We start from the raw sequence: 12,018 nt of genomic DNA on the forward strand, positions 1-12,018 counted from the left end.
GATCGTGTTTGCTTATTCTGCACACCTCGTGGGGAAGAATGCGACAGTCATTGATACCGCGCACGAAACGTTCAAGATGTTGATTAGAAATAGAATTACATGGGATGGTGGCAGATCGATTTTATGCGTTCGCGAAGTTGCCTACAGTGGATTAGGTTATAGTTCTTTGATTTCTTCCCTTAAAAATTGTAATTTAGATCACTCTCGACCACTGACAGGATATGAAATCTTGCTCCTAGAAAAGCCCTTAGATCAATCGGAGTGGGTCACAGTGTGGCTCACGATATCAGTCGGACTGTCAAACCCAAATATAAATTACATGCCCTCCTAAATGAAAGGATATGAATATTTCATACCCATTAGCACCAGTCACATCCACGGGAGATTCTTCAACCTCTCTGGTTGAAACCCCAATATTTGATGAGCTTATGTATTAAGGCATATAAAGTTTCTCAATTAAGAAAACTATCACATTTTGCTTGATCCACCCTTGCAAGGGCTAGTCATGGCATCAGGAGTTCACCAGCCAAGTAAGGAAAAGATTTACGTGTCTCAGTCATACAGCAGGTCTTCGTCCGCAGCCGCACACTTACGGCACTTCTCATCTGGTCGCACATTCGCGACATTGCGACCAAAGGCACTGCCTTTTTCTATTTCTTCCATTTCAAGAATCTGCTCGAATCTGCTCTGGAGCATTTGCGTGGCGAAATGCATTGTGGCCCATTCCCTGGAGGAAGTGGTGTCGGGAGCCGAGATGTGATCAGCTACCGCTTGCAGGTAGTGAATCGTATCGTGAATCATTTTGGTGCTGATTTCTGACAATCTTGGATGCCTCTTTCGGTGCATTTGGGAGATTCCCAATTTTCGTGCTTGGCTTGGAGATTCTGTTGCTCTCTTTCTCTTATTTGGTAAATCCTGGTTCTTTTCTCCAGCTCCCATGAAGTCTCGAGGAGAAAGTGGCTCCACTGAGCTGGCAACAGAGCTTGCTACCTCTGTAGCTACAGGAATGGGAAGAGAGTGGTCGCCGGATGGCCTCAAAATATATGTAGTGTGCTCAGAATCCTGGTTTGATGGATTTGAGGATCTAAAGCCTTTCTCCGATTCTTTGCTCCCTTGAGCTAAGCTTGCCCATTAGTGAATTTCTTGAAAAGGGGGATTTTGAGTAGTAATACAACGTTGACACGTACGCCGATGATGGATGGTGTCTGGAGCAATAGGTCTCTCTGATACGCTTGAAAGCTTATGATGCATCACTGCTAGGCCTTACTAGTGGGGAGGTTGCAATGAAAAAAGAATGACGGAGCTAAAGAAGAAGGCGAGAGGATGGGATATTATTGACTCTTAAATAATTCGGCCTGAAGCGGTCTTATCGATCGTTTGAAGTTTAGTCATGGCCATCTTTTGAGGCTTAGGATTTCAATATCAGCTCCTAGGAGCACTCTGTATTCCAGTATGTTTCTGTTGTAGTTCAAAGGAAGATTGATTGTTATTTTTACTCTCGGAGGAAGGATGAGGCTATATATACAACGTGTAGCCAAGTTGATTGGAAATCAACTTGGTCTTCTGTATAGACACCACGGAGTTCATTCCGATGGTTCGGCTTGATTCCTGATCTGCACCAACCTCATATCACAACAGTTTGTTCTTCTAATTGTATATATAGCCTCATATTTCCCTCTCAATGACAATAACAATCAATCTCCCTTTGAAGTACAACAGTCAGTTGAGCCTTGCTTCGTCCTATGGATGATTCAATTCCTTGACTAAAGCGGCCATGGGTACGGTTATGTATGGCCATTACTGCTAGCTTCGCAGGGAATGAATTTTGCTTTTTCCTTGTGCCCAAAGTGCCGGGAAAGGCCTTCAGTTTCACATTCCGATAGCGAGGTGGTTCTTTTTCGATCGCCACTCCAAATCCGACCAGCTCAATCCGCGCCGAGCTGCTGAATGCAACCTGCATTGACCCGCCTGGTTCAGTCGGAGACTCGAGAACTGCTTCAACACCAGTCTGCACACGTGCGTCCGATGGTGGTAATATGAACGGGTTGATAGTTTCCAGCGATTCTATCTGGATGCTTTTCAGCGCGTCTGCTACGTGGTATAACGGTGAACCGTGGTATCACCTGAGTTTCTTGATCCGAGTGGTATTTCCGCGGAGAGGATTGCTGTCTGCATTTGCCATGCTGGTCGTCACGGAGAGAGATGTTCCTACAATTGCTTGCGCTCATACCTCGGTCTAATCCTTAAAAGCGTGCATCCAGACATCAGAGGCATAGTCCACCACTGAAGCCACAGTCGATGAGAACAACTGCCGTGGTGTCGCTGGGGATAGGCCTCGGAGTCGTCGGAACTCCATTGCGGCTTCTAGGCCCGAGGCTGCCCTGGCGATATGTTGCTCGTATTTGAGTCTCGTGTCCACCAGGACGCCCAAGATCTTCACGCGTTCTCTGGGTTCAACGGCCTGTTCTCTGATAGTAAAGAGCTCCTTATCTAAATTGGAGGTCTTGGATGCGAAGTGTATGATGACGGTTTTCTCCGCCTTTTCCAGTCTAGTGCCTCTTTGATAATTGCTTAGATATTTCACCTGTTGTTCTGGGCGTTTTGCCCTGTCACCTATGCAGTGGAATCATCGACAAAAGCAATTGCTCCTGTTTGGCTGTCGATATGTCTTTGCACAAAGTCGAGGTTTCATACATCCACAGTGGATAATTCAAATTCAAATCTTGGTCTTCAGTGGACATGGTGGATGCCAAAGCAGGATAATTTTCATAGCATACATTGAAGTAACTTTCTTTTTCTTTTAATATTCCTTCCATTTCCCCTGAAAAGATCAATCTGTTTGCATTTCTAGTTTTGTTGGAACGAACTGGCTGATCTTTGCAATGATTTCTTCAGTCCGAAAAGGCTTGTGTATTACATCATCCATCCCGGCCTCAATCATTTCTGTTCTCTGAGCCAGTCTGGCATTCGCTGTCACACCTAGGATCGGAATGTGATTTTGACTTTCTTTCTCGAGTGCCCGAATATGTTTTGTTGCTTCGTTTCCATCCATCATTGGCATTTCTTGGTCCATAAGAATACAATCAGCTCTTTGATTTTGGAAGACTTCAAGAGCTTCCAAGCCATTTGTTGCCTCAATAACACGAAATCCTAGGGAACGTAATTTCTTAGATAGGATTTCTCTATTGATAATATTGTCTTCGACGACAAGTATGCTTCGAACAATAGTGTTTTTTAGATCAATTTCACCAATACGAGCAATTGCCTTTTGTGCGATGACACGGGTATTCCTCGTTCGTTCGTCAGGAGAAGCTATCTGGCTCAGTTCTTCAATGTGTCTTTCGGGTGGATCGCGTGGGATTCGAACTTCAGAAGTCAGCTCTCCACCCTTGTGAGGCTGCACACTTAGAGACTGAATATCGGAGCATACTTTGTCGAATTCCGATATGTTTTTGGTACCAAGGTTGTCTTTCCAATTACCCGTTGTCTTGCGCACACGAAAGAAAAATCCAAAAGTACTTCCTTGGCCTTCTTTGGAACTGACACCAATTTCGCCGCCGTGAAGATGGCAAAGCTTTCTGCTGACGTTAAGACCCAGACCAGAGCCGCCATATATTTTTTCCGTCTTGGGAGTAGCTTGATTGAATCTTTCAAAAAGACGCATCTGAGAATCATTGCTGATGCCGATCCCGGTATCTTTCACTGCGAGCATGATGTAAGCATAATCTCCATCTCCCCACTCAGGCGAGGATGTCTTATCGAGGCTGAGTGCGGTCTCGCCAGATCGAAAAAATACAACGTTTGGTGGGTATGATGAAGGCCGGTCTTGTGAAGCACCTATTGATACGCGTATTCTTCGTCGGTCGTCTGATTTGGCTGTAAATTTTATGGCATTTGAGAGAAGGTTGATGAGGACCTGGCTCATCCTATCCAGGTCTGCGACTACCCAGTCCACTCCACATCCCGTATATGACTTGTCAGACTGGTAGTCAAATTGAATATTGTTTTTATAAAATTGGGGATGAAAAAGAGAGATCGGATCTTTAAAGTATAACTTTGGTTGAACTCTTCGGGGCGACAGAAGCAGCATAGATGCGTCAATTTTCGAAAACGTAAGGACATCATCGAGGATCTTTTTCTGGTGGGAGATGCAAAGACTGATTGTTTCTGCAGACTTCTTGATGCGGGAAAACGACAATGTATGATGCTCTTCAGCAAGCGTTGCCTCCATGATATCCTCAGTGCAGTGGAGCATTGCCGATAGGGGGTTCCGTATTTCATGACTGATCATATCAATAAATCTTTCTTGGAGTTGCTTATGCTCCTCTGCATCCTTGACAAGTTTTCTTTGGGATAACTCGGCTTTTTTCTCGGGAGTGATATCCGAAACCGTGACGATGAAGCCACCATTGCCACCAAGGCCGAAACTCTGCCCGGTCGCAAGCAGGGAGTCTAAAGTCAGAGCACACCAATTTTCCTGGTCTCGAATTTGATACTCTGCTCGCATAGCTGCTTCAGATTGCATACATTCTTGAAGCGATGCATTCGCCCTTCTAACGTCATCTGGGTGCACTGCTTGTAACCAGCGAGTCTGAAAATTAGCATTTGAGAAAGGAATCAGAACTCGAAACTTTTTGTTCTCGGAGATTATATTAAGGTTGCGATCTAGAATTGCCAATCCATGCGGAATGACATCGGCCAGCTGTTGTGCTGAGGCGTTTGGGTGAAAATGGAGGGCCATGTTGCGCAAATAACCCGCTGGGGTCCCGGTGGTCAATGAAAGGGATGGTGGCCCTTGAAGCTAATGGAATTTTCCGTTGCTCTAAGGAGTGCCGATCGTGAGACATGGGATCCGTGACATCATTAATTAAGCGACGAATAACAGCGCACTTTTGCGGGTACTATTTTCGGATGAAATATATCACGTGGGAGGGTAAAGGTTCGCGGATACCGTTCCCGTGCTTAGTCAGGGATTCAAGTCAGATGGCTGCTCTCCACTATGTATGCCACTTTTCCCCCCTTCGGTAACGAGAATCATCTTAACCTCAAAGGGACTCTGTTTTGAATAGGTATATTACCCTATTTCTGCTCAGACTTGACCCTGAACTCACTATATTATACTTCTAGGCCGCCGAGACGCCGACACCGATTACTGACGTTCCTTCGTACGCATCCCATTCGATCCAGACTCTCGATTAGGCCCAAACATTGAGTTGCCTGCCCATATTCATTCAGCAAACTGTCTATTTCACGATATATACTCTCAGAAGTTGCTTTCTTGAAAAGAACCGCCGACGCCCGGGCCCAAGGAATTCTATGGACGCCCAGGCTGATGAAGCCGTGCTCAAATATGTTAGAGATGAAGGTTTTGGAATTCCAGTCGATGAGATTTGGGAAGATCGAGAAAAAAATTGGAACAAAAAGCAAATCTGATTGCATGAGCGAGCTATTCCTACTGATTGCCTCTTGCTAAATGTATACAGGCTGGTTAAGACCTTGTTTTGAATCAGAATTGGGACACAGTGAATGGCTTCGAGTCCGACCCTGACGTGCGCACAGTTCTTCTACAAAACCGACCGCCCGGAGGGGTTGTGAGAGTTAACGGCGCCCCGTCCAAATACACTTTGACAAGCCGGTTAGCTGTGACAGCTCTTGTTGCTGCCAAACCTGGAGAACGGCTCAGACATCAATCCACCACGGTTTTTTGGAGGGACTTCGTCCTCCGAGGGCGGCCCCAGAGATGAGACAGTTCGTGGCGACGCCCATTTGCAAGTTTGCTGTCTGAGGTGTTGGCCAGCTGACCAGTGCTAAGCCGTTGGCAGGTGCGTATGCTTCCGATACACGCTTGGGGGATTAAATCTTACCACAAATCTATTTTTCTTCTTGGAGTGATCATGATATACCGCTCACGAATCGCGTGAGCTGTCAGTGGCTTATCCGGTCTATCCATCAAGTTACATCGGGAGGCCAGCTCAGATATGATTTTGTCGTTGGTGTCGACTGGAAATATTGTTGACGGTTGACTTGATTCCGACTCGACTGGCTGATCCCGGGAAACGCAAAGCGACAACATCAAACGAATGTCGTTCGTCCATTCTCCTTGAGCCCCCAGTCGCGCGATCGATTTGGAAACTTGCCCCGTCCCGATACTCGCTTTCATACGCTCCCTCTGACCAGAACCTTTATTGGCAACACGTTTTATCGGTAGAGATGATGAGATCTGTTTGTGCAGCCGGCGCTCGCTGGCACGCGATTCTACCAAGACATAAGCTGCATTCCTAGGATTGGCTGGTACGGCGGTGGTTGAGCTGCGTTTCAGTATGCACCATCTATTTTGAGAGTTCGGTTTCTGCCTTGGCCTTGGAGCGGTCGAACAATTGGAAACCAGCATTCCTCAATGTGTATTGCGTGCGGTGGAATGTCTCAAGAGTTGGAGAAAAGCAAGTTATCACATGCAAGGACTGCGGGTAACTCGTTCCGGTCATGCCAGTACGTAGTGTGCCTTGGCATCTTTGGAAGAGGTGTCTTATTCGGCGGCAAAGGCGTCTTCCATCTAAAATTGTGACCTCGCCTCTGTCTGCCGCGTGAGCCTAGCATTCTGTTCACCATGACATCTATAAATTTGGACAGACAGTCAGCGAGTTCGCTGTTTTCGTAAATTCTCCAAGGTCTAAGATCTAAGCAATCGCTTTTTCTCGCGCTCCTCACTCGAACAAGAGTCTATTCACTCCAACAAAGACTTTTTATCAGTGGGAACCCCCTGCAGATATCAGACGATCGGCACGTGTTGCAAAAAGAGTGGAAGCCCGACCAACTACAGCTAGACAATTGTATTTAGTTCTTTAGTCAATTGATTTGTCATTATGGACTTTCTGATAAAGATGACGATTTCAAGATTAAAACAAAGCGTTTCTCATCTTCGTTCGCCCTGTCAGTTCGACAAGGATTCTCAGAAGATTAAGTCACTTCCTATGTGGCCAGAAACTGAATGCCAAAGTCTCCTTTGAGAATGGCATGAGAGACATGATCATAATGGGCAGTCATAGAAGGAGGCCCTGGGACCGGAGGTTTTTCTTCACAACAATATCGTGTACTGAATTCATCGTTGTCTTCAACGGCCCAGTGTCAGTAGCATTTGTGTGATGTTCGTAAACCAGCCAATCCCGTGTTTTGTTGAGTTCTTGGAGACAGCGAACAAAATAATGCGCAGCGGAAATGCTATCTGTTTCTGAGCAGTTGATGTCGGGAAGATGGGCAGATATTGGTGAAACAGCGAGCTTGTCCCTGAACAAATCAAATTTGTTAAAGAATATGATGACGGGTTGCTGTTTAAATCATCTGCCGTTTATAAATGAATCAAAAAGCACCATTGCTTCTTGCATTTGGTTCTGTTTACTGTTTAGGTATCTGTGTACGGAAAATAAAATGATCCAGACATACCGCATTGTGGTCTTCGACCAGACATTGATCACAGCCAGCGGCTACTAAAATCAGACAATCGACATCTTCAAAGCAATGAATCCATTTTCTGCGCTCTGAGCGTTGTCCACCCACGTCAATCATAGACTAGGTCATATGGCCTATGTCGAAGAAGATCTCGGAGATTCCCGTGGTCCTGAGTCGTACTCTAGGAATATCTTGGTCGCTAAGAACCCATTCGGGCACAGAAATGCGATCAATGGAATGGTAAAGACTTTCACAGTCGTCAAAAACCTCCATCATAAAGCCAGCGCCAAATTCGCGTACTTAATAAAACATATTGTCATGAAAAGGAAGACTGCGGCTTATCGAAACCGCAACCTCCACCCCGGGGTCTTGCCAAAGAGTTTTCATTTCAGTGAAGATGGATGCATCGTGAGGATTCCAGATGAACAAAATCTTAGGTTCCATTATAGCGAGCAAGTCGGCAGATTGCTAGAATAAGACGGAATATGTCAGCAGTAAAGGCGTAACCAGAGTGAGGCTTTCGATAATGCTACCTTAGCACGTTCACATCCGGAGTCTAGTCGTTCTGTGGCCACGATATCCAGCAATATTTTGAAAGCATCAAGCAAGTTTGCTAATATAGTCGCGCGAGTCTGACGTCGCTCTCGTCCGAAAACCCATTCATGTAGATGATACGCGTTTGCTTGATAATGGTTGACTTTCCTGATTCGCCAGCACCTTATGACCTGAGTCAGCGAAGATTTTGCAATTATTGACATATTTATACCTAGCAAAAGTATTTAATTCTCTTCCTCGTCTTTCTTTTGTCCAATTTGATGATTTTATCAATCCCAGCATTTTTCTGTGAGAGGTCACGATTTGACCAGTCTGTCTGCGATTTTAAGCCTAATGAGCCCAGAAGATTCTGCTGTAGAATCACCATCGGTATATGAAAATATATCTAGAAAAAAAATTGTAAGCTGCAACACCAGGGAAATATTGCTTGCAATATTCAGGGACAAACTGAAATATGTGTGGGCATAGAGGGATATTGCAAGAGAGGGACAATCTGCAAGAATGTTCGCATACTTCTGAACAAATGACGAGATAGTCTCACGAGCATATGGCCTCTGAATCGCGTTTTGTAGTAACTGAGGCCGATGTAAAACCCTGGGTTAGAAAGGGTATTTGAGACCCGGAGGAATAAATGATTGAAGGAAGATAGATTGGACTTCGGTCAGAGTTTGAGCCGCCATTTGGTAGATCGTTGACTAATGTGATACCGGGCGCTCACCAATGAATCATAGACTCAGAACTAGGACTTCTACCCTCGATTGTGAAGAGATATCCGGTAGGTTATTTAACGCAAGTCAAGTCAAGTTCCACTGGAGATACGGAGACACTCTCGCGAATAGACCCATCCCGGGAATTATTTCTATCGATTCCTGTGCATTTTTCCCGGGTACGTTTAACGCGGGCAGATAACTACCTGGTTGAATCTGAGTAGCTGGCATTGTCTCCGATATTAGGCAAGCTTTCATAGCTCAAGATCCTGTAATATTATGGAGTCGGTGTCTTGATGAAGAAGAAAATATCATACGATTGGCAAGGCGCCCACGATGCGTTTCAGTCTTATCCAGAGATTCCAGACGCTCAGGGTGTGGAAATACTAAGTTAATGTCTGAGAAGATTGACATTCTAAGAATATTTTATCACAGTAATAATATTGAGGTATAATTTGGAGGTCACCCAGATTATATAGAGCATCCTTGTAATTTGAAAAACCTAAGTATGAACTAATAGGTTCGTCAATCCTAAAAACAGTCACCCCTTTCATAAGGGTCAACATTGGCCTGAACCTTGAATAACACCCTTTTCGGGAGGTCTTATACATGCTCAAATGGACCGAACTTTGCTCTTCCGCGGCCATGGAAGCCAGAGATTATATTCGCAGTCTTAAGACACTCTCCAGCCACATTCCAATCACCTATTCCATATCTTCTTGAACAGCCTCCATTCCTCTTTCAAGCAAACAAGACATGGTGAAGTTGACATGCCTACTGTGGAAGGAAAATCAAGGCTCAATAAGCTGCCGCACATTCCTGGCGATAGTTCGACTAAGCTAGACTCCGTCGGATCTGATGCAATCAAGCGAATTCCGTGGCATCCAATCGAGCTGACTGAGTTATTTTGCACGGAACCATGGAAGACCGTTTGAAGGACTGCAGTTCCCCGATATATTTGAATTTAAAATGCATGCTGAGCCTCACTGGTTCGGAAATGAGCGGCTCTCTACATATAGAGGTATGTCAGATTTATTAGATAGCTCAAAATTATTCCAGCTGAGGCTGAAGGGGCCACCTTGACTTCTAGCAGTCCATAGACCTGAAGAAACACCACACCAGAGCTCAATATTATAGCTGTTATGCCATAGGATTAAAAGCATTACGAAGTGGCGATCAAGGGAATTTATACAAATATGTACAATTATGTGAATGGTCACGAAGGAAAAATACAACAGGCCCATTGTGAGTGTGTATCAGTATTCTAATCTGATCTCAACCGCAGGATGAACCGCGACCCCATTGCCAAATAAACTCTGGCCGCTGTCTATCTCCACAATCATACTCTGGCCCTCTGGAAGCTCGCGAAAAACGTCGTCATCGACCACAATCTTTAAGTCATCTTTATTTATGTGCAAGATTCGGACAACATGCAACGGGTCGATATGGCGCCTTTCGCAGATTTTGCGCGTTAGGTCCTGTACTGTACGCTCTGTCAAGTAGATAACCCGGTAAAGATCGCTCGTGTCGTCAGCGAAACGGACGACGAAGCAGGCAACTATCATATCAGGGTAAATAAGGATAAGCAAGTTATCAAGGATGGAAGATGGCAACATACTGAGCTCTTGCTTCGGCAGACTCTGATCGTTTGAGTCACCGGTGGGCTTATACACATCCACGATCTTGATTCGTGCTCCTTGCGCTCTTGAGACACTGAGTCTCTTAAAATGGCTTTTGCACTAACAGGGGTGAGAAAAGAAGCTTCGGCAGCTTCCAAAGCATTGTTCTGGGTTGGGGCGGGGGTATTCCTTGCAGGCAGTTGCACCGGAAAGAGGTCGGGATCATCCTCTTTATCACAACGTAGATTCAACACGCTGATTGAAAGAGTTGACCGTAGCATATCTTGCTTCCTAGCTAATTCCATTAGGAGACAGTCCTTCTGTGATGATGGCTCAGCTGCACCATCAAGAGACATGCGCCTCCGCTTTCGCCTGTCTAGTCCAATTGCAGAATTTGCCTGTAATAGAGCTATTTCTCTCTGCAGCTTTTCAATGACCTTTTTCACGCGTGTATTGTCATTGGCCAATCTCCGCTCAGCACCATGATTTCGAAAGACTTTGATTTTGCAGCAGCATAACTCCGGCCCACGTGTGATACCAGGGTCATCCGAAGGTAGAGCCTGGGTTTTTGCGCAAAGCCGTAAAGGGATGCCTTTCACGCCCTTCGAGTGACTGAAATCCGTTGACGTGAAATTGAATCGCATCAAGATAGCGCAGTGAACCAAGCTAGCAGTCGGCCTAGCAGACCTAATAACGCAAAACCCATCAACAGATGTCTTCTCGAGCTGAATCTCGTAATCCGTCTTGGCTTCAGCACTCTCCGTGTGAATGTATTCCACTGCTAACAGTGCCCTGCTTTCAAGATGTGCCTCACTGGAACCTCGGCTGTCAATCCACAACTGCCAAGAAGATGCCGAATTTGATCGCTGGTCCTCATTTTCAAAGGAAACGCGTACAAAGGTTCGATATTGACGAGACCGGGAAGATGTTACAAATGACAATGTGTCTATCACTCTGAGAGTGTATGTCTGCCCTCTGTTGAGATATGATTCGCAAGTTCCAGGGTATTCGACCATAGCAGTGGGAACGACTAACGCAATATTGAAACGAAGCCTATGCTGTTTAGTGGGTTGGAAACGCTGAAGAATTTAAAAAGAAAGGTTTACCTATTGCGTCGACCATCAGATTCGTTGGTCATAGGCATTTCAAAAGAGGTCACTTCCTTGGCTGCATTTCCATCCGGCGCCGAGTTATAGATGAGGCCTTCAGGTAGAGATCCGCTGCCCATTTGGTTTCTTGTGGTGGATTCACGTATGACTGCATTGTGTGCATGGGAATGAGTATTGGCGCTGCAAGACATTCGAGAAACATCACCTCCGTACTTTCCTATACCCGGCTGTTCATCGGATTTCTGCTGGAGCGGACCCTGGTGTCCATCGGAATCGTCAGGTTGTTGGGTTACGTCGCTAAATAGTCGTTGGAAATGACTAATAAATGCCTCGGAGGGCTTCTTGCTTGTTTTTCTAGGAATTGGAAACCCTCCAGGGTCAGCTATACTCAGCCACGATGAAACGATTTAGCCTCAAGTCGTGCGACTCTAAGGGTGGAGTCAATCGTGAAGACTCATTTGTTACCGGCGGGACCGGGCTGGTGTAATTGGCCGAGCGTTCCGATGGCATATCCGGAGTTTTCGAAGGTTCTAATTGGTCGGTTCCTCGACGCGCTTGCCATCACATGAAGTCGATGTTCTT

General features: G+C 45.6%; 5 protein-coding genes across 5 annotated transcripts; all 5 read right to left on the reverse strand.

Annotated features, from left to right (window-relative positions):
- Window positions 1-552: 552 nt before the first annotated feature.
- N7478_001391 (uncharacterized protein) lies at window positions 553-1,251 on the reverse strand (the record flags this gene model as incomplete). Its single annotated transcript, XM_056917606.1, has 2 exons — window positions 553-1,118; window positions 1,188-1,251. 2 exons carry the CDS (start codon window positions 1,249-1,251, stop codon window positions 553-555), a joined length of 630 nt encoding a protein of 209 aa, XP_056785486.1.
- A 1,579-nt stretch (window positions 1,252-2,830) lies between these two features.
- N7478_001392 (hybrid sensor histidine kinase/response regulator) lies at window positions 2,831-4,741 on the reverse strand (the record flags this gene model as incomplete). Its single annotated transcript, XM_056917607.1, has 1 exon — window positions 2,831-4,741. One exon carries the CDS (start codon window positions 4,739-4,741, stop codon window positions 2,831-2,833), a length of 1,911 nt encoding a protein of 636 aa, XP_056785487.1.
- Window positions 4,742-7,040: 2,299 nt separating this feature from the next.
- N7478_001393 (uncharacterized protein) lies at window positions 7,041-7,563 on the reverse strand (the record flags this gene model as incomplete). Its single annotated transcript, XM_056917608.1, has 2 exons — window positions 7,041-7,325; window positions 7,441-7,563. 2 exons carry the CDS (start codon window positions 7,561-7,563, stop codon window positions 7,041-7,043), a joined length of 408 nt encoding a protein of 135 aa, XP_056785488.1.
- A 3-nt stretch (window positions 7,564-7,566) lies between these two features.
- N7478_001394 (uncharacterized protein) lies at window positions 7,567-8,204 on the reverse strand (the record flags this gene model as incomplete). Its single annotated transcript, XM_056917609.1, has 3 exons — window positions 7,567-7,745; window positions 7,779-7,914; window positions 7,980-8,204. The coding sequence occupies 3 exons, from the start codon at window positions 8,202-8,204 to the stop codon at window positions 7,567-7,569; spliced, it is 540 nt and encodes a 179-aa protein (XP_056785489.1).
- A 1,760-nt stretch (window positions 8,205-9,964) lies between these two features.
- N7478_001395 (uncharacterized protein) lies at window positions 9,965-11,555 on the reverse strand (the record flags this gene model as incomplete). The annotated part of the gene is made up of 4 exons (XM_056917610.1): window positions 9,965-10,266; window positions 10,327-10,390; window positions 10,453-11,380; window positions 11,434-11,555. The coding sequence occupies 4 exons, from the start codon at window positions 11,553-11,555 to the stop codon at window positions 9,965-9,967; spliced, it is 1,416 nt and encodes a 471-aa protein (XP_056785490.1).
- Window positions 11,556-12,018: the final 463 nt, after the last annotated feature.

Source organism: Penicillium angulare (assembly GCF_028827245.1).
Source record: "Penicillium angulare strain IBT 27051 chromosome Unknown utg000001l_segment0_segment0, whole genome shotgun sequence".
NCBI lineage: Eukaryota > Fungi > Ascomycota > Eurotiomycetes > Eurotiales > Aspergillaceae > Penicillium > Penicillium angulare.